This window comes from Neopelma chrysocephalum, unplaced genomic scaffold (genome assembly GCF_003984885.1).
Source record: "Neopelma chrysocephalum unplaced genomic scaffold, ASM398488v2 Primary Assembly neopelma1_96778, whole genome shotgun sequence".
Taxonomy (NCBI): domain Eukaryota; kingdom Metazoa; phylum Chordata; class Aves; order Passeriformes; family Pipridae; genus Neopelma; species Neopelma chrysocephalum.
The window spans coordinates 390656-413657 of record NW_020925422.1 but is presented as its reverse complement, the minus strand read 5'-3'; the positions used below and the strand labels follow the sequence as shown (position 1 = coordinate 413657).

The window sequence follows — 23002 nt, the reverse complement described above, 5'->3', positions numbered from 1 at the left end:
TTTGAGCAGGTTCATTTGAACAAAGATTCCTTACCTTGCTTTCCATACTCCAAGAGCAGTTCCTTCCTTTCTTACTGACACAGCACTCAGTGAGGTGGTGAGAATAGTTTGAGCATCCCTTCACCAATTCCTACAGAGGAAGGATGAGTATGCCCTCCCAAAGAGTCCCTAGGATGACAGGAAGTTGCTTGATAAGACTTACTCTCAGGGATCCCATGCCATCTGTGAACCCATGCTCACCCAGCAGAGGCAACACAGAAACTACAAACACAATCGAGTAAGTGGCCCTCACTTTGCACAGCATGAAGTTTTGACATGGGCAACAAGGCAAATTGGCAATGAATTCTTAAAGCAGATGTTGATGTGACTGACTTTGGTGAAAGACCAAAACTCTAGAAACTCAGAGAGCAGTTTGTGTTGACACCTCCTCAGGCATATTACAAGATGGTCAGTGAACAGTTGAAAAGAAACAGAAATGTCTAAGTGTTTCATAAATATTTAATCACACCATCTTCCAAACTGTAACAAACAGATGTGGACCACGTTTCTCAGAAGCTGAGAGTAAGAAAAGCTTCTCCTGCCTGACATATTGCCAAAGTTCTCTTTCACTGACTGGAGTTCCAGATAGCAGATAACCTTGACATTTCAAATTCTAGGTCCTTTTTAGAAGACAGCATATCAACTATAAACTGGCAACAATGCTTTTAATTAACCAGTTTATGAGGTCAAAGACCACAGCTTCTTGTCATCGGCAGCACCTTTCTATTGAAGACAATGAAGTATTTTGAGGGGCTTTTTTGGAGTACTATGGTATTTTAATTTACTAATAAATTTTCTTAACAACCTGATTATACTGTTTGCAAATTAAAGCATGTTCAGCAGCTTGTGCCCATCTTATGCATGGAGCAAGAATGTTACAAAAAGGTCAGACAGAAGGGAGTAAATAAATAAACTTGGAAAGAATAACCCTTTGATAAATGCAGTGCTGAGTAAGAATATTCATGATACCTTGAAACTTTGCACTTTATTGCCACAAACAAGTTAATAAATCACCCTGAAGGTCTTGGCTCAAAACCATTATGTTTACCTGTGAATGTACAACCTATTTTAATAGCTTTATTATGATGCATTTTACCATAGGATTCCTAAGATCTTAAATAAATATGAAGAACTGACCATAAAAAAAAGGTTTAAGAAAGAAAGCATATGGCAGCATTTACCTCATGTAGCAGGTCACATTTTTTTCTAGTTCATTTCAAGCCCATCAAACTGCATATCAAAGAACACCCAAATTCAATCCGGAAAATGGGAGAAACTGAATGTAGGGAAAGGTTTACCCACTCTGGGAAAAATTTGGCTAGGATATTTGAGCTAAAAGCCTATCACACATGGGAAAACAAAAACTTCAGGGGTTTGGTATTTGTTTTAATTTATTTATTTGCATAGAATCATAGAATAGTTTTGTTAGAAGGGACTTTTCATGGGTCATTTAGTTCAACCCTCCCCACTTGGCCTTGCTGAACCTCATGAGGTTCCCACAGGTCCACTCCTCGAGCTTGTCGAGATCCCTCTGGATGGCATCCCATCCTTCAGGAGTGTGAACTGCATCCCTCAGCTTGGTGTTATCTGAAAATTTGTTGAGGGTGCATTTGATCCCTCTGTCTATGTAATTAGTGAAGATATTAAATAACACTGGTCCTCATATGGAACCCTGAGGGCACCACTTGTCACTGATCTCCATTGGAGCACTGAGGCATTGACCACTACCCTGTGGATGTGACTGTCCAACCAATTCCTCATCCATCAAATCCGTCTCTCTCCAATTTAGAGGAAAGGATGTTGTGGGAGACCTTGTTAAAAGCTTTACAGAAGTCCAGATAGATGGCATCATAGCCCTTCCCTTGTCCACTGATGTAGTCCCTCCATTGTAGCAGGGATTGGAACTAGACGTCTTTTAAGGTCCCTTCCAACCCAAACCATCCTATGGTTCTACACTTGCAAGAGGAATTTTTGTATACACTATAGAAGACCTTGAACGATCCGTCAAAGCAGTAAAATACAAACAGGTATGATTTGCGCAGGATAAAGAGACCACTCAGCTAGAATGGACTCAGGTACAAATAAATGCTGCAGAGGGTATTACATTACATGTCACGGAAATAAGTCTAAAAAGGCTGCATGTTGAGAGTGTTGTATGAAGTTAATCTACCATCATATTTGATTGTTACTACTAAATAGAATGTCAGCTAATTGAACTCCCACTTCCAATTAACTTCAAAAGAATTTCTGCACTGGACTGACAAATACTTTTTTAATTTGTAGTAAAGAAGTGTTTCAGGTGTATTTAGTGAAAAGATTTCAAAGCAGAAAATATCTTGTTGGCAGTGGTGTTGCCTAGGGGCATGCCAATTTAACAATTCCAAATCAGGTCCTGAATTCGAAATATTCTGGGTATGTAAAATCCAAAATGTACACAGATAATGTAGTTAGATGCTTGAGTTCAGCCCCTAAATGAGACTATCTTTTTAAGTAAATGCAAGAATTACTATCAAATAACCAAGTTCACCAGCACAAGGACTGCAAAAAATCCACTACTTACACTTCTAAGTAGTTTCTTACATGAATATTTAGTAATTGCATAGTGGTATGAAAAAGACTATGGAATGAACTTTTAAAACTAAGGACCAAATTCTGCTATCCTTTTTTTGCATAGTAAAATAGCAAGTAAATTCAACTTAAATAAATGTAACTGATTTGTTATATGAATAAGAGAAGCAAACTCTGTTCCTAATTTCTCTTCTAACACACTGAGATCTCACTTCAAAATTTCACTTTTAAAAATAAAAAACACATCTACTTGTCTCCTTGACTCACAATAAACACTGAAGAACTACCACTCCTCCAGAATGGCTGAAAAGTGTCTTTATCAACAGCATGAACTTTCATTAAAAAAATGTGAAAAAAATAGTTTCTATAAAAGATTTTGGCCTTATGAACTTTCAGGTGGTGAGGTCAAAAAAAGTTTGCTTCAGCTTTCTCATAAGCTGAAGATAAAGGACTTTAATAAAATAAATGGTTATTCTAAAAATAAATTGATACTGGAAGAGCTAGTGAAACTGCCTGCACTGGAGTGGAAATCTAAAATAAAAAGAGGAATGTGACCAATTACAGAATCTGGAAAATCACAGAAGTGACTTTTGAAGTCAAATAGTTCAGTAGTTGGTGAAAAAAACAATAGACAGACCAAGTAGCACAAAAGACCTTTAAAAAGGTTAAACAAAAAGAAAGTCTGATTTAGAAAAGTCAAAAGTGGCTGCAGAGATAGGAATCAAAAACAGAAATACTTCTGTTAGAAGTAGTTTATACCAAAAATTTATAAAGACAATGGCATATAGAATAGAGAAGATGAAAGTAAATTAGTGATTCTGCAGAAGAGAAGTAGGCATTACTGTGCAGAAAATACCACAAGAAAACAAACAAAAATAGGCAACAGGCTGTCAATTTTAACAGGTTTTAATACTGAAGAAGGTAACAGTACTTGTATAAACATGCCAAAATTATGTGACTGGAGACTCTTGTAAAACTTACTTCTTGTCTCTCCCTTGGGGATTGGGTTGTACTGTTCTGACCATCAGTTGCTACCACTTATTTACAATGACACCACCCACTTAAGATCCCATCAGATTTCAGGGCCTGGGCATCAATCTCCTCCTGGCTCACTGTCACCTACATTATTTCATCTTTTCACCCAATCTAGTTTTACTACTTCCTCTTTTGGGGTATGGATAGAGGGATGGAGCAACAGAATATTTATTTTGTAAAGTATGGGTTTACATCTGTCCTTAATGGGAAAAACAAAAACATAACCCAACTTAACAGCAGAAGACTATAAAAAAGTACACACAGAAGTACTTCCTCTGAATGTTTTTCTAACCTTCAAGAACCCAGGGTCTCATAGGCTGGAAGTGAGCCCTTGGCATTTAACAACAATTTAATCCTTGATGGATTTTTCTTCCATGATTTTGTCCAGTTAACTTCAAAATTTCAAAAATATACAAATTCCAACTGTAAAAAAATCCAATGCTTTTATACCTGTGTAAAGAACTTTGGGGTTTCTTCTACACAGCCCATCTCATATTTTGATCATTTGTTGGCTTTCTCTGAACCTCTTATAGTTGTTTGTGAATTTTTGTGCAATATTTTAGTAGGAAGGCTTTGGGCCTGAAAGGAAAAGCATGCATGCATTCAAGCAAGCAGATGTACATCTAACATTAACTAATATTTTAATGTTCTTGGGCATTGAATTGAAGTTTTCACAGAACTTGCTATTATAATCCAAAAATCTCATTGCTGATGAGTGAAGTGCTCAGTTAAGAAGCATTAAAAAAAAAACCAAAATTAAGATACTTTTTTTAATATGCTCTGATTAACATTTCTCTACAGGAAATTTCCTGTGCTTTGTTAATGTCCAGTTACTAAGCTTCACAGTCTTTTACAACTCTTCACAGATGGTCCTTCTCATTACCCCTCTAAATAACTTAACATCATGATGAAATTTTATCACTGAACTAGTAAGCCATCAGTATTACTTCAGAATATGCTAAACAGCATGGATTCACTGCAGGCTCCACTGGGTTTTTCTCTACAAACTGTAAAATAAAATTACAACCACTCTGAAAACAGACCAGTTACTGCTGTCTTGTTTAGCATTTTTTTAATAAGACAGTGTTTCTTCTTACAACACCTAGTTTTATTGAGGGTATTCCATGAGGGCACCTGCCAAGAGTGACCTCTGCACACCACTCCAGTCAGATTGCTTCTGAAGGAACCACAAAGCAGGGGGGTAAAACCTCCAGTAAACTTGTGAGATATGTTTCCTGTTTCCAACAGCTGCACTGAGCTAGCCCAATACTGCATATAGAACCCTGGATCTTCTAATTCTATTCTTTATCAGATTTTCCATTATTTGCTACAGGTATTAATGCAGTCTACCTAGATATGTGGAAAGATACGCAGACACACAGCCAATAACAGGCAGCACTTGAGGAATAATCAGGGACTGTGATAATCTTAGGCTGCGGAGATGTTCAGACTTCCTGGTGCCCACACTTGCCCACACTCTCCGTGTTGACAGGGTGAGAGGGCAATGAGGCACGACTGTCTGCAGAAAACTGACAGATCTAGATCCGAACATAAACTTTGTGGCCAAAAGATCATTCTGGGATACTTTACCCTTATTTCAAGAATCTCCTTTGCATCAAGTGTCCTTGAAATTTAAAGCACTGGCAGGAATGACTTTGCAGGATGCATGTCCTTACATACATATCATGCAGTCTAACACATAGGAGATTAGCACCTCTTCTGATACAGACATTTTGTGTGCCAAGTATTGACAGGTGTATCCATCAACAAAATGATACTTACAATTTTAAATTACATGGCCCTTATTAAAAATGCTCATACAGAGAGCCTGCTTTGCATCAGTTGAAGTAATTTCTGACTATTAAAGGTTGTTTTTCTCAAGATTTACTGCAAATAGATGACCTTAATATTGATAAAAAACTCCAGCATCCAAAATCTCTATATTTTCACTAAAATTACTCTAATAGAGTGTTTGTCAAAACCTCTGAATTACAATCAAGATGGTATTTGGAACTCTCACCTCTCTTTCAGAAGAAGAAATACACAAATCACTTTTAACTGTTTAAGCTCTAGTTACAGTAAGTCAGATTTACTGATGATTCCCTGATCTCAAAGCTACCTCTTATTTTTTAAAAGCTCTAGCAAGACTGCAGGCAGATTTGACAGAAGTTTTTAAAAGTCATATCTTGAGCTCTGACAAAGCTGGTTAGGAAAATAAATTCCACCTCAGGGATGGAAGGGTGAGGAGGGAGAAAGAGCAACAGCAAGAGAGATCACAAGTGTAATCTTGGATATGAAAATATCAACTTGTGTGAGGAGTAGTGCTTGAAACAGTACAAGCATAAACTAACAACCGCTCACCACTAGTCAAGCATACAGTGTAAGCTGAATTGAACAGTAAACCTCAAAGGTTAAAAATTCGCTGTGAGAAACCAGATTTCAGCTGATGATACCAATTTTCATATAACAAAGAAAGTATAAGGAAAACAAACTAGATGTGTCAGAAATTGTGAAGGCATGATGGGAAAAGAAAATGAGGTGTTGAATACATGAATAACAGTGATACTGTGATGAATGCATTAGCAGAATGATTTGTTGGCACAATGCTGCTTACACTATTATGCCCATCAATTAGCAGAGGAGTGCCTCAACAAAGACTTATAGAGTCACACTGAATATGAAACTACCTGTAGCCTCAAACCAAGGTCACTCATCCACAAGAAGGCACACCATTCAGATCAACAGTGATTTAAGCCAGAAACAGAAAGTTACACAATCTCTGCAAATGGTAACATTACAACTGGAATTACCGCTTCATGAAAACATTCTATAGACTTCCAAGATGTTTACAAAGTATTTTGTCACTACAAAATGTCAAGGAATTACAGATTATTAGGTATAAATGTTACACATAACAATACAGGAAGAAAAAGCAAAATAATTAACACTGTATGTTCCCTTCCTGACATTCTAAAATCAAATTTTTCTTGGCTGTTAGCTAAACAGATATCAGCTTAAAAACAGAAAGAAATAGAGTTTTCATACATAATTCTACATTCACTTAGAACTATTTATTGATATCTGCACATGAATTCTGCCCCACCTCCAAAATTCTCAAAATCACATGTGATTTGACTGGGGTGGTGGGAGCTACCCTAGAACCTGGGCGGACACAGTCCCTTTGGCATCACCATGGCACAGTGCAGCTCCTGGTGCCACTGCTGCTCAGTCTTGCCTGGCACACTGACACACCCCAAGCATCGTTTCTGATGCAAAACTATTACCTGGAGCTGCACCACTACTGCCTGCAGCTCTCAGGGGACACAGAAAGTTATTCTGTTTGAGAGAAGGACAAAAACAAAAGCAAAGTAAAAAGCAAGAACCCAAACTTCAAGCTTGACCAAACATTAACATGTTGTTAAGGACTCAGTCCAAATGCCTCTTAAACACAGAGAGGCTTGGGCTATTGACCACCTCTCAAGGAAGCCTGTTCCAGTGTTTGACCACCCTCCCAATAAAGAAATCCTTCCTAATGTCCAGTCTGAACCTCCACTGGTGCAGCTTTGAGCCATTCCCACATGTCCTGTCACTAGACCCCAGAGAGAAGAAATCCGTACCTCCCTCTCTGCATCCTCATCCCCAGGAAGCTGCAGAGAGTAATGACGTCACCCCTCAGCCTCCTTTTCTCCACATTAGACAAGTCCAAAGTCTCAGCCTCTCCTCAGAGGAAATGCCTTCCAGCCCTTTCACCAGGTTTGTTGCCCTCCTCTGGAGGTGTTCAAGGACCTTCATATACTCTCCCAGTGGTGGGGCCCAGTACTGAGCAAAACTCCAGCTGAGGCTGCACCAATGCTGAACACACTGGGACAATGCCCTCTCTTGACCTGCTAGCCACACTGTGTTTGATGTGCCCAGGATGCAGTTTGCCCTCTCAGCTGCTTGGGAACACCGCTGACTCTCCTTGAGCCTGTTGCTGACCAGCATCCCCACGTCACTTTCTGCAGGGCTGCTCTGCAGCCACTCCTCTTCCAGTTGAGACCTGTGCCAGGAGTTATTCCCTCCCAGCTACACTGGTTCAATTTCATGCACTGATGTGGGCTCAGTGCTCTAATCTATCCAGATCCCTCTGCAAAGCCTCTTGTCCCTCAAGAGAGTCAACAACACCTTCCAGTTTGCTATCATCAGCAAATGTGCTAATGTGGAATTCAACTCCTGAATCCAGATCATGGATCAAAATACTGAACAGCACAGGGGCGAGGATGGAGCCCTAAAGGCACCGCTGGTGACGGATCACCGGCCAGACGTGGCCATTCACTGGAACCCTCTGAGTCCTGCCATCCAGCTGGCTCTTCACCCAGTGCACTATGAATCCACCCAGCCACAGCTGGACAACTTGTACAGACTCTTCTCCCAGGCAACTAGTGATTGGACAAGGGGAAACAGCCTCAAGTTGCATCAAGGGACATTCAGGCTAGATATTAGGAAAAATTTATTCACTGAAACAATGGGGAAGGTGGCGAGGTCATCATCCCTGGAAGCGTCCAAAAAACAGGGAGATTACAGCACTTCATGATATGTTTTAGTGGGCGCAGCGGTATTCAGTCGAAGATTGGACTTGATGATCTTGGAGTTCATTTGCAACTTTAATGATTCCATGGTTCTATGATGTCCCACCAATTCTTTTCCACTCCAAACTAGCAAGTCTAGTGTGGCTGTCAGTAAGTCAATTTTTTCAATCTTTTTTTTGGTGTTGAAGGAGTAAAAGGCCAAACTGAGTTTTTTAGCCATCTGTTCCCACAATGCTCTGCTTATCTCCTCATAACCAGAAGCAGCTTCACCCACAGCAGCCTGTGATTGCTTCATACAATACACCACCACACCAAAAGTGCCAACAATGCCTGCTGTGCAAACCAGGCACTTATTCCCTCAAACTAATTGCGTCAACTCCTCCCAGTTAACTGAATACTTTCTCTGTATCACCTCTGTTAAATATTTTAGGTTCATAAATATATTCCTCTGGAGCTTTCTGGAAGAGGTCAATCGAAATATCTTCAAATATTTTTTTCAAAGGAGAATGCTCTGCTGATTTAGCTATTAATTGAGTTTTTATTGAAGATCTAGAGATTTTAATACTAATTTGAAACAAAGTTTATTAAAATATCCTACAGTATCTTTAAAATCATTCAACATAGCAATTTTACTCAAAATCAGCAAAGCTGTGAAGGAACAAAATTAAATGTTTCTTTCAATGCTTCCAATCTATTGTGTCTTTGTAGTATATCTTGCAATTAAGAATTGCTAATCTCTTCATTACTAAAATAGCTCTTTCCTACCTCCGGAATATTGATTAAAAGCTCCAATCACCATTTATTGAATAATTTTAGTTTCTTTTTAAATCACAGATAATGCCTGCAGGAATCAATCCTCTTCCCCTTGAATATCCCCTTCATTTAACTATTGTCATGCCCATCTTATCCTCTTTCTGGGACCAAAGCCTGCCTTCTTAAATTTCAAATATAATAATATTCTACTCATTTTCATCTCACAAAACTGCATTATCGAACCCAAAGTTTGAAGATATAATCAACAAAAACTCTATTCAAACAGAGAACCATTTACAAAATATTTAAATATGAACCATAATGTAGAAAACAATAAATAATAAAAAGCCAGTAAAACCTACAGTGTGAGCCATGGTGTTTAGCTCCATCAAAAAGGTGAAACTCTATCACAGGGTGAACAAAATTCAGTCTGTAAGTGTGCTGGTGTTTGCTTGAAGGCAGTTTTATTGTAACCTTTTAACACTTGACTGCTAATTTTAACTACTTAGAAGTTATAGTGGATTGCACAAGTACCTCTAGTTCATTTCAGCACAAAATAACCAAACTGAGTGTAATACACAGTCGTGTACGCAGCGCTTAAATGTAGCCTTCGCACTGCTCCACGCTCAGCTGGTGCCCCTACTGATCACCACCTGTCTCACAGGTGCCTGCAGCACAAGTTCTTACTTAGCACAGGACAGCACAAAAAAAGCTGAAATAACAGTCAAACCACTAAGTATAATCTTTAAACTTGATCTAAGAGACTAAAGCCAGTCAGGTCACACTTCATCATAGGAAGACATTTTTTTTCCTGCAGGAAGCTATTTCTGCGTAGGGGAACAATGTCATTGAAACAGTTCTACGTGATTTGAATCATATCAACTAGCATATAAAAATAAAAATCAAACCAAATATTGATTTTAGCTGTCATAGATTTAGTAATAAGCAAACCATCCATCACATTTTTTAAAAATTAATACCTGTGGTAACCAATACTTCAAGAGTCACTGTATTTCTCATTTTAACTAAGAATTTAAACCCTTTAAAATAAGAGTTGCAATGCAATTCCAATAAAAAAGAAGGCTAGGGAGAGCCAAATATTTTTTCCTTAAAAAAAAAAAAAGACCAGATAAAAAGTACTGTGTTAATTAATAACTGCAACTGAAATAGAGAATTCAAGTATGCACAAAGAAGCAAATCTCCTAACAATGTTTCTGATGTTCCTGCTCTCTGCTCATGTTTTCTCCAAGAGCTTTAAGTATGACCCTTCGCATCACTGTTTCATAAATCAATGCCTCTGAACTTTTTCAGAAAGCAAGTCTGTGACTCACCTAGTGACAAACTATATCCGATATTTCACTTTTGCAAAGTCTTAAACCCTGTACAGAGGTGCACACTGCAGAGAGGGAATTGTTAACTCTGTTAACAATTTCCATCTGCAAGACAGATTCTCAGAGCTGTCAGGTAGTTACATGGTTTTATCCATGTTCATGTACAGAGGTTTATAGATTAACATTGCTACACCTCGTTTTCTCCTACAGCCATGAAATTTTGTACAAAACAGGATACTAAAAACAGTTATGGGCAAATTCAGTGTCTATAAAATCCTATGTAGATGTGATTCCTACCTAATCTTTCTGGTGTAATAAACTCCCATGGTAGAAATACATTTGTTTGTAAACAGGAAATGCTTTTTCATTTCCCGTAGTAGACAAATACATTTTAATATCTTGGTGAAATCTCCTGTAATAGTAAAAGTAAATCTAAAGTAAAGTAATAAACTGGGGTTTATGGGATTTTTAAAATATTTATTATTTATATATTTAATAGTTGTATTAAACAAGGTTTCATGTACCATAGTCAATACTACTGCTCACTTTCCCAAGAGTTTTTGGAGTAGTGTCTTACTTTACTTCTGTTACATTATTTTTACTTCTTCTATCACTTCAAAGTCTTTTTCAGTTTCATTTTGCATTAGGCAGGATTTCATAATTTTAAAAGCATCATTTGTATGTAAAATGATCCATAATTTTGCTGTGCATTATTTTAATAAAATAAACATTTTAACAGCCTCAGAGATACTAATTACATTTTATGCTCCACTACAAGGCCTAAAAATATTTTAGGTAGGTAAAATGCCAAAATACTAATGGTTTTAGACCACATTCCTTTGACTTTCAGCAAATGCTCAGACCACATGAGCATTTATGTAGCTAGGTTCATTCAGATAGTACTTAACAGCATTGGTTTAAGTAACCTTTTTACCAGGATCATAACAACACATACACATACACAGCACATGCTGTTACCATAACTGTTGTGCTAAGATTGATACTGAGATTTAAGTAAGAGACTAGTCTAAACCAATTGCTTCAAAACTGTCTCGAAGACATATCCATAAGCAGGAAAACAGCCCTCTCAAGCGCAACACAGCTATAATTTTAGGACTCCAAGTGTCAACACTTGAAAATGGAATTAAACACTGGAGTCTCTTCAAACTTGACAGGTTTATCACCTTCAATATTTGACTACTATCTCATCTAGCTCTGCAATACTTCTTTTCTCCATGGTGAAAAGAAGGCTCAGGAGGATTTCAGCACAGTATTACAGTACTTTAAGGGTATCTATGAAGAGTAGAGAGATTCTCACTCCACAAGGAGCCTCATGGAAAGGACAAGTGGCAGCTGGCACAAGTTGCACTGGGAGGAGTTTCATCTAATTATAAATTATTTTTTTACGGTGAGAATGATCAAACGCTGGAACAACCTTCTCAGAGAGGTGATGGAGTACCCATCACTGGACAAGGTGGTGCACAATCTCATTCAGGCCTCCCTTCCCACAAAAGGGTGGAGCAGATGAACCTCTGAGACCGCTTCCAACCTGGGCCATTCTATGCTTCTGCAGTTATGGTCTAGGAGTTCCCGTGTCAAGGAAAATACCATAGCATAAACACAAGCAATCCTAGTCTTATGGAAATACTTAAGAAATAGACACAAAATTATTGTTCATACAACCCAGAGGGCAGTATTTGCCAACCATTTGCCAAGAAAGTTTTTAGTATGGTGGACACCACACATTGGGGAAGAGTGTGACATTTTCGTAAGAAGCTACAAAATTCTACTTTCAGCTTTCCTATCACTGCAATGCAAAATATTTATGCAGGGGAAAACTAATGCTTATTTCAATCAAGAAATGTTATTTCAATCTCTATGTTCTAACATCTTAGACAACATGCTACAATTTTCTACACAAATCAGTTTTCAATTTGCAAAACAATGATTCTCTATGAAGTAAGACACACTGACTCAGAACCCATTTCAAGTGAGGAAGTGAAAACCCTCAATATTTACAATCATCTTTCTTACAGTCTTACAGATTGCTTTATATAATTGTTGAAGCTGTCATTCTCTTGTCAGTTGGTTACCGCCTCAAAAAACCACTCCCTTCTGACTGATCAAAGCAAGCATCTATCAGACAAAATTAATTTTTTTATTTTATGGTTTTTAACTCACCTGTTTGGGAAGACGGAAGAGAGAATTTTTGTAAAATATATCTTTAGCCTGGCTCCATGTTCCATCGATGATGATCATAACAGATGGACTAGGAGACATCACTGCAACTTCTTCCAAATTGGTTGCTTCAGCTCCAGGATATAAAATTAGAGTATTGGGATTCCTGCACACGGTTGCTAATTCAGGATACCTTCCATGCACAGAAACAAAATTAAAATAATTATTGAAAGTTTTCATGACAGACACATACTTCCAGATACTCTAAGTTATGAGCTCCCACTCATTTTCCCCAAATTTTACTTAAAATGTCCCCTTCTCAGGTACCACTTTCTATTTCCAACACCTCAGAAGTTGTTAGTTCTCTCTCCTGCGAGCAGGAAAAAAACACAGAAAAGTAATCAACAAAAGCTTGATAAAGCAATATATCAGGAATATTTTCCAATGCTTTAATCACTAAATCTAATGTCTATTAGAACCAAAGATGTTTTGAATCGTTTACAAAAATTTAACATGTATCTAGCAAAATTTGTTCAAGCACTTGGCCTAAAAGTACTCCAATCATCTCATTTTGAACCTTGTATATATAAAGAACATTAGCAATTCATGGTCCATGCCTACAAGATATTTTGGAAAATTCTATCGTCTCAATTTATCTTTTTTTTAATTACTACTTCTATTAACTATTACAGTTATAGTTCCCAAATTTTTACATTCTCTTCTTCCTTTCTCTTGGCTTCTACATTTGCAATAATATCACAGGAATCATCATCATGGGCAGGCTTCGCGAACGAAGATTTGGGAAGGGCTCTACCCACATTTGCTACAAGTGCTCTGGTGGCTAAAGAGGCCAATGTGAGACAGACAAGTCCAGTTGCAAAAGGCACAGCAGAAAAACTCCTTAGATGGTATATTCTGCAAGGCACCATTCTTTCTGCGTTGCCTTTTCTCCTCGAGAGTGATCCTGCGTGCTTTCTCAAAAGAAGCAGCGGCGTTATAGATAGTGGAGGCCAGAGTAGACCAGTTATCTTGATCAATATGGCCAAGGCTGAGATGTTATTTCAGGGAGTCCTTGTATCTTCTCTTCGGGGCTCCTCTCTTGCAGTAGCCAGTGGCAAGTTCACCATAAAGCACGATCTTGGGGAGGCAGTAGTCCTTTATCCCTGAGACGTGTCCTGCCCAGCGCAGTCGTGTTCTCAGCAACATGGCCTCAATACTTGTAACTGCTGCCTGTTCTAGAACAGATGTATTAGTCACATGATCTGACCAGTGGATGTTTAGGATTGTACAGAGATAGCGTTGATGGAAGCATTCTAAGAGTCGCAACCACAATAACTGCTGTTCATTAAGTGCACCGTTAAGGTACATGGAAACTCCTGAAGCTTTTGCAGGACACCATTATAAGTTAGTTTATAAAAATCTATGAAAGGCATTGTCATTTAAATAGCATTCTAAGACTCAAAAAGCAAGTCCAATCCAATCTGGTCTTGAACGCTCAAGGGATGGGGCATCCACTACTTCTCTGGGCAACTGTGCCAGTGCCTTACACCCATCACAGTAAAGAATTTCTTCCTAATATCTAATGGAAACCTACTTTCTTTCAGTTTAAAGCCATTTCCCCTTGTCCTATCACCACAAGTCCTTGTAGAAGTCTCTCCCCGGCTTTCTTGAAATCCCCTTTAGGTACTGGAAGGCTTCTATAAGGTCTCACTGGAGCCTTCTCTTCTCCAGGCTGAACAACTCCAACTCTCTCAGTCTTTCCTCACAGGAGATGTGCTCCAGCCCTCTGATCATCTTTGTGGCCTTCCTTGGACTCGTTCCAAGTGGTCCATGTTTTTTCCTGCGCTAAGGGCTCCAGAGCTGGACGCAGTACTCCAGGTGGAGTCTCACCAGAGTGGAGTAGTCAAGTAGACTGCTAAGGGAGAATCTGAGAAAAGGCTGGCCTTGTAACAAAGACCACTTCGTGTCTTGAATTGACTTCTGCAGTATCATCACACAGTTTTCAGAATTGCCTCAATCAGAAAGAACGAAGAAATACAAAGCAAGGGTGGACTGTCTGAAGCGTGTGGCATAGAATAAGAAATTAATTCTGCATAGTACCTCAGAGGTTATAAAGAGTATTTGGTAGGAGGAGAAAAAGTAATATGTAGTTGAAATACCATGTCACTATTTGTGTTCTGAAGTGGAAAGGAAAGCTAGTACATCTTAGGTGTATCAGAATGACATTGACAACAGCCAGCACACAAAGTGGGCTCTTCATGTTACCCATCAGGAACCACTAGGTGCAAGATCATTGACATGGACAGAGGCACGCTGTAAATATGTAAGTTCAGACAGAGAAATTCCTAATGTCACTGTGACCCTGGAGCTCTTAAGTTCCAGGAGCTGGACACCTGCACCACTTCTCCAGAAATCAACCAAGAATCTTTATTCTTAGGGAGCCGGGGGGAAGGTTAGGGAAGAAAGAAATGGTTAATAATGGATTTTGAGGTGGTATATACGAGGTGTACTTCAAATCTGCACTCCATTATCAGTCTCTGGGAATATATTTGAAAACACAATTTTATGAGTGTTAGGTTCAGGCAGGATTGCACTGCCTGAGACATTGAGATCCTGAGATTAAACCTCATATAGAACCATATAGGAAGTATCTGAAATGAAAGTGGAATTGAATTAAGTGTACCAATAAGCCCAGAGGTAGTATTTCACTACCTGACTATCCTCACTGCCAGCTCTCTCCCTCCAGCAAATAGTTCAGACTGATTCAACACTATTTGCTTCATTACTGTCAACTTTATTTGAAAAAAAAGAAAGAAAGAAAAGAAAAAGAGTAATGATCTTTCCTTCTAAAATGAATGGGAAAAAAACAGAGACAGGAAATCTGTAAGATAAGTCTGGGCCAAGCACATGGAAACTTCCCTGCCCACTATTTTTTAGACCTTACTTACATTATGATAATTTGGTATCACTTTAGTTTAACCAAGAATCTTGTCACAGAAGCAAGGGGTCATCTCATTACAGGCTATCTAGCACTCAAGGCTTAAATCTAGAAAACTGGTCAGTATTTTCACATGTTTGTCTTGAGAACCCAATTGTTAAAAGAGCTAAGTACTCTGATTCTAGGATAGAATAGATTTTAAATCATTAGCACTCTTAGAGGATTAAAAAAATATTAAAATAATTAATTCTTTAAACTAATCCAAATCCAAAGTGATCATGAAGCACCAAAAGTTCATATTACAAACACTACAACTGAAGTTTTAGTCTTCAAAGTACAGGTTTTCAATGCATATTCCACCAAGAATCATAGAATCCTCATAGAATCATATAATGGCTTGGGTTGGAAAGGACCTTAAAGATCACCTGGTTCCAAACACCTGCCATGGGCAGGGACACCTTCCACTAGACCAGGTTGCTCAGACCCCCATCCAACCCGGCCTTGAACACTTCCAGGGATGGGGCATCCACAACTTCCCTGGGAAAGCTGTTCCAGTGCCTCACCACCCTCACAGTGAAGAATTTCTTCCTGCTGTCTATCCTAAACCTACTCTCTTTCAGTTTGAAGCCATTCTCTCTTGTCCTGTCCCTTGTAAATAGTCTCTCTCCATCTTTCTTGTAGGCTTTCTTCAGGTACTGGAAGGCCACAATTAGGTCACCCCAAAGCTTGCTCTTATCCAGGCCAAACAATCACAATTCTCCTAGTCTTTCCTCATAGGAGAAGCGCTCCATCCCTCTGTTCACCTTGGTGGACCAGTCCTTTCAATTTACAACAGTTTATACTCAAAAGCAAAGGCAGGGGGCTGCTTCAAACAAATTTTGCAAAGTTGTCCCACAAGTTTAACCTAAAGTTTGAGGGTTGATAATGCCATAAGAACTCACAACACTTTACAAATTAGCAGGAGTTGCTGCTATCTTCAGAGAGTTTACTATCCATGGACTTAATCCCAGAGTGGCATTCAGCACATAAAGAGTTATTTAGTGCTCTTTCCTTTCATGGGACAAGGTACTCAGAAATACATTGCTGTGCAACCCCTTTTAGGTTATGGTTCACACTGACATTAGTAGCTTTATTAAAACACGTCTTGCATTCATAAAAAACACTTGTTCTTCTCCCACTGGAACAGCACAGGAAGAATGAGTGAAACATAATCATCTATTGAGTTGCTTAAAAAGTAATTGTTTGTATAAAACAAGTTCAAAAAAATGTGTATATACCAATATATTTCTATATAGATACATTCTGTTAATTCCACTGCAGGTTTTGCATTTGCTGGGTTTTAAAATTTGCTTCCTGTTAGTTTGTTACTGACATGTAGCACAACTAGACTTTTTCTACTCATATAGTACCACCATTACGAAATTGTTCCCTCAAACAGTTTGTATGTTCATTCTTCAGTTGCATTTAATTAGATCTGTGAAAGAAATGAAAATTCTCAGTAGAAGACTAAATTTGTATCTGATCAATTATAGATAATTTCATCCACACAGTTTTTTTGCATTTCTTATGCAAAAAAGTATGCATCTTATGGCACGCAGTCATGCATAGTTTCATGTCACATTTGTGACTTTGAACACAGCAAAATATAACATGCCTGTCATCAAGACATGTAGCTTTGGCAGTGCAGATAAGGAATGATACAAGACAGAGGGCAGACACACTCAATCTCCACAATTGAGTTTGCCCACTAGTTTATAACAACCTGGATTCAGGAAATTTCAGTGAAAAAAGTTCCTACTTTATTTTTATTTCTTCTCACCTGTGTTCTGAACACTGACATTTCCTGCCACCTTTGAAACCTCAGCCTCATGTGTAAATGCTTGGACGTGACTGTGGCCCAACACCAGCAGACAAGTCCAAGGCGATATTGAGGCTGGGCATGGTAAAGGGGCACAGCAGAAAGCTCAAGGGGCTGAACTGGGAGAAGAAGAAGAGAGTGAAGAGCAGTGTTGCTGGTCAGTGTCGGAGACTACTCTAAGTTACATCTTATTCCACATCTTAGCCCTAAATCTTTATATACTGCTCTTGTAGAAGCCTTTCTTAGTGTGAAAAACATTACCAACTTCAGAGAAGTTGGGGACTTTAATCTTACCTTCCATTTCAGTCAGAACAGCCATGCTGATGGCAAACTCATTGAAGCCACCAAATTTCAAGTGGAGATTGAGAAGCTGAATTTCTAAAAAAGTACTTTTCTTCCTACAGATCAGAGGTTGACTTTTAAAGAATTTAAAATTCCGTATCAGCCAGAGCAAAAAAGAGAGATAACATTGCCACATAAGAAATAAAAGAAGGTCTTAAACAGTCTGTTCCTCCTGAGTGACAATGTGAACTTACTTCTTAATTTAGGTACTGTACTTCAGTGTATTTCCACCCTCTGTAGGCTTTAGAATTACTTTGTTTTCAAGCTACTTCACAAACAACTTTTTTCATTCAAACAGTGGATCACAAAGAATTTCAAATACAAAAATTGTCCTATGTTAACTTAAAAGCCATGAACACAATCAACTAAGCACAGCCTTCATTTACTTTATGTTACACGTATTCATGCACTATTAAAAATACTTATCAAAAGTTTCATGTAGATTTGTTATGATTAAGACTTGGAAGCCATGAATCTCCATCCTTAAGTAACAATCTCAAAAGAATATAGCAAACCTATATTATAGCAAATGAAATTAGGAATATACACAATTCACTCATACATATGTAACAAGAAAAAAGATGTGTAACATTTCACCCCTAGCCAAGGCAATCATTTGACTGAGCTCTTAATTGTGAGTGGGAGGGGGAAGAAGAATACAGCATGGGTTTTTCTTTCAGAAATATTATTCTCTATATAAATGTATATGTATATATATATATGCTATATACATAAACCATATAAACTACAAGAGTTTATAATAGTTTTTAGTTGATGTCATCTGAAAGGACCTGATAATGAACATGACTTAGTTGCCTGTAAAGGGATTATTTAGGTTCCTTAATCAGTGTAAGTGAGTACTAAGCAATATAAACCCTGAGATTAGTTCAGTTGCTTAGAGCACAGTGCTAATAATGCCAGGGTTGTGGGTTTGATCCCCACAGGGGCCATTCACTTACAAGTTGGATTCAATGGTCCTTGAGGGTCCATTCCAACTCAGAATATTCTGTGATTATGTGAAAAATAATTACTAAAATGTGATTTAAGTGATGGAAGTGACACGTGGTAGGAATTAAAGGGACTTTAAATTATATGTGCTGGATGTTAAAGAAAAAGAGCTTACTTGAAAAATACATTCAGGTAAAAGGAAGCTTTACTTTTTCTGAAGCCTGCAAGGCAGAGCAAGATTTGTTCTTTTCTCTGTGTGTCTCCAAGTAAAAACTAAGGAACAAAAGATTAAAGCGGGGGCATATGAAGAATCAGATAGCTTGGATTTTTCTTTTCTAACCATTTCTAGGTTGCTAAAAACCAGCAGAGATTCTCCAACAAGCTTTCCAAACAAAGACAACAGAATTTTAAAAACAAAAGCTATTCACATAATTGGTGGGCAATACTACAAATAAGTATGAAAGGAAAAAACAAATCAGAAAATGAAATACAGCAATGCAATGAGAACATTTTCCATATCCTGAACACTTCATTGATGTCATAAACTGTATGAAATACAAGAAGTATAAGCAAACATGAACACAGATCCAACAGGGACTCTCTAAGACACTAAGAATGGTTATAAAAGTATAGCACAAGACTAAACAAGTACTACAAGACCCATCCCACTGGTCTGCAATCGAGAGAAAGAATTAGTAATAAATAAAATTAGCAATAAGTAGAACCTCAAAAATAATATTTCACAGTTGACTTTTTCAATGGAATAATGTGGGCAACACCAGCAGCATCAACCCACAAGTCAGCTCTTACATTAGAATACAGACCATCTCAAAAAGTCCTCTGCTGCAATTAAAATGCAATGTTCTTTCCTACACACAAAAAAAACCCCCACAAAATTCTGCAGAAAGTCCACTAGCAAGAACAACAAGAGAGATGAAACTAACTTATTCTGCACAACCATAGAGGACAAGAAAAGAAATAATAACTCCAGCAATAAAGATGCAAACTAAACAGGAACAAAACCTCTCAGGCCTTCTAATGGTAATAAGTTAAGTTCACATGTTCAAACAGATCTACAGAGAACTCTGCAGACTCTCCTGTAAGTGCTATTAATACCAGGCCTACTTGCAGCTGATCTCACTTTCGCAGGAGAGTAACTATGGCATCTTGATTATCTTTTTATCCCTACTTCTTCAACTATGCTTCTACATATAGCAGCATTTGATGTACATATACATCAAATATACATAGCATCAGTTTGATGATACCAAACCGAGTGGGCAAGTGGACACCTTGGAAGAGAGCGTCATCTTGCAGGAAGACCTGGACAGGCTGAAAGAGTGGGCTAACAAGAACCATATGAAGTTCAACAGAGACAACTATAACGTCTTGCACTTGGGAAAACATAATCCACGAGTGCAGCATGGTCTGGGATCTACCCGGCTGAGGAGAAGTTCTGTGGAATGCAACCTGGAGGTCCTGGTGGACAACAAGTTTAGTCTGAGTGAACTGTCCTGCTGTGGCAGAGAAAGCCAACAGGATGTTGGCTGCATCAACAAGGACACCACCAGCATAGACAGAGAAGTAATTAACTCACTCAGCACTTGTCAGGCTACACCTGGAATACTGTGTTCAGTTTTGGTTCCCATAATATAAAAAAGATGTGGACAGGCTGGAGAGGGTCCAGAGAAGGGACACAAAGAACCAGGAAGCCTGCCAGATGGGAAAAGGGTGAGGGAACTGGGTTTTTTCTGCCTTGAGAAAGAAGGCCTAGGGGAGACCTAATCACCGTGTTTCGGTATTTAAATTGTGCCTACAAAAAAGATGAACACACTCTTCTTACAAGGAGTCACAAGGAAAAGACAAGGGGTACTACATACAAGTTACATCAGGAGAGATTCCAATTGGACAAAAGAGAAAAAAAAATTCACAGTGAAATTAGACATTGCAATAATCTCCCCAAAGTTGGAGACTTCTAAGACTTGGCTGAACAGGGTGCTGGGCCATCTTGTCTAGACTGCTTTTGCCAAGAAAGTCTGGACCAGATGATCCTTGAGATCCCCTTCTACCTTGGTATTCTATAATTCTACGGTACATATATAATGAATATCAGCGGCCAATGTTGGTGTTTACCTGATCTTGTTCTTAAAACACAATTATTTCAAGTAATTGAAGGAATATCCTCCATACTGACTATGCTTAAGAAATATCCTCTGTTCATATATCATGATGTTTCCAGTACTGTCATTAGCAGTTTGCAGACTTAAGAAAATGCTGGAATTCCCAAGAGAAATCAATTTTTATCATTTACACTTGAAGTAATCCACTTCAATTCAGTTCTTATTGCAATAATGAAAAATAAGATTAGTCTGAAGATAATCACTTTCTTTCTATAAGTACAGCAACACATAATTTCTCATCTGTTAGCCATCTTTCCATGACCAACAGTTAATGTAAAGTTCAAGAAGATGATACAATTTAAAAGACATGCTGTAAGGTGCAACTATGGACTTGAACTCTTAAAAGAAATATTTGCAATACTTGCTTCTCATACAAACCACTGTTCAGCTTTGGGTTTGGTATGCAGCAGGCATTGAAGGCCTTTATAATCCATTTAGTCTGATAACAATCTCTGCTAGAGCAGAACTATTCAGATGTTTCATTCATGCCTCAATTACATCCAACTGCTTTGTCATAGCAGATTTATACATTCTCATGATTGTACTTAAGACAAGTAGCATTTCATTGTTTCTGGGATCTATGCTCTTGAGATGCGTAATTTAGACACTATCTTATCTCACAATCCCAGTTTTGTATCATAAACATTTTTATTACACATTCATAGTCAGTTGCTCTCAAACTCTGTAAGTGGTTTTAGTTCCACAGAGATGTATTAAACTTTGCCAAGGTGAAAGGCAAGCATTCAAATTTTAAAAATCCAACACTGCCACTTAGTAGCAAACAATACCAATATTAAAGAACAGATGCTAATTTATTATTGGTAGAAAACCATCATGTTAATGGGAACTTCTCAGTTTTTGTTGTCATTTTTACTATTTCACCTTAGTCATAAGAAGGTAACTTGCTCTCTCTCAAAACTCCCATGCTTGGGAGAACATAGAAATGCTGACTGCCATAATTCCCATAAGGTAGTAATTCCCATCAAGTAATAAAATGAATAAAAATAAAGGCAACTATCCTCTGTCATTTCCCCATTCAGAAAGATGCCCTTAGGATCAGGACTGAAGCATGAGAGATACCCAGCAAGAGATATCAACCTCTTTTTTATCTACTTTTTTATCATTTATCTACTTTTTTGTAGATAAATGACATTTACTCTCTAATACACTCTTTATTTTTGTTCTTCACTTTTAAATATGTTAATTGTATACACAAATTGGTCAAAAGATCGAATAATGACAGATATTTTTAAGGTTTTGAAACCTGTAATTTTATAACTAAATGTTTTAACATTTACTAGGGAAAGAGGTCATAAATACAGTTTATTAAATAACCCTTTTTATTCTACGAAAATATGTATATAAAAAACTTCTCTAGCAAAAGTTCTTCTGAGTTCCCCTGTAAAAAAAACATCATTACTACTGCCTCCAAATAACATTCACTTTTACAGCATAACATAGAAATAAAACAAAGGTGAGTTTGTACTGGTACCCTAGTGCTTGATATTACTGTGACAAGTGGAGCTGGCCTGCAACATTTAATAAACTAGAATAAAAAGGAATAATAGGTAAAAATGGGTTGTTTTTATTGTGTCTTTTATTACTTCAATTTCAATTTACTTCTCCCTTCTCATATACTGTGCTTAAAGCAAAAATAGAACATAAGCTAGTAATAAAAGGAAAACTATTTCCTGCCTGTACTATCAAAGTACACACTTTTCTAGAAAAAATGGTTTTCAACCAACCTGCACATGTAAAAACCTGATTATTCTAACCAGTATGTCCACAATCATATTTGGTGACATTGGCAGATTAGTTTTGAAAATGAATGCAATGGCAAGGAGGGGAAGGAATTTCTGAAGTTACAAGTCCAGCTGGGTAGGAAATATATATATATACACACACACACACACACACATATATAAACACACACATATATACACACACCTTAATTCTAGCTCAGTGTATAACAAGAAAACAAAGCAGAGAATTTTACAGAGAAAGGAGTTCAGAGCAAAACTTCTAAAAACAGCCAAAATATCCAAGCAAATTAGAAACTGAAGTGCAGGAAATAAACTATGTATTTGAAACAGCAGCAGCAGTTATTGTATCTAGAAATGCTATATCACTTTAACATAAATAGCATCCATTACTGTTTCTCTGAAAAAGCTGCATATTTTGCTTCAAGGAAGTAATGCACCTGTTTCTCATCTGTAATGGCCTAATGTAATTAATTTCACTATTAACATAAAGCATTCACAACA

The 23002-nt window shown here is 37.8% G+C and overlaps 1 protein-coding gene across 1 annotated transcript in view; it reads right to left on the bottom strand.

Moving 5' to 3' along the window:
• DTWD2 (DTW domain containing 2) overlaps positions 1-23002 on the bottom strand; it is a 68289-nt gene that overhangs the window by 19232 nt on the left and 26055 nt on the right. Inside the window, exon 4 of the mRNA XM_027709434.1 lies at positions 12476-12665. Coding sequence (XP_027565235.1) covers positions 12476-12665 — 190 coding nt within the window. The remainder of the gene's footprint in view (positions 1-12475; positions 12666-23002) is intronic.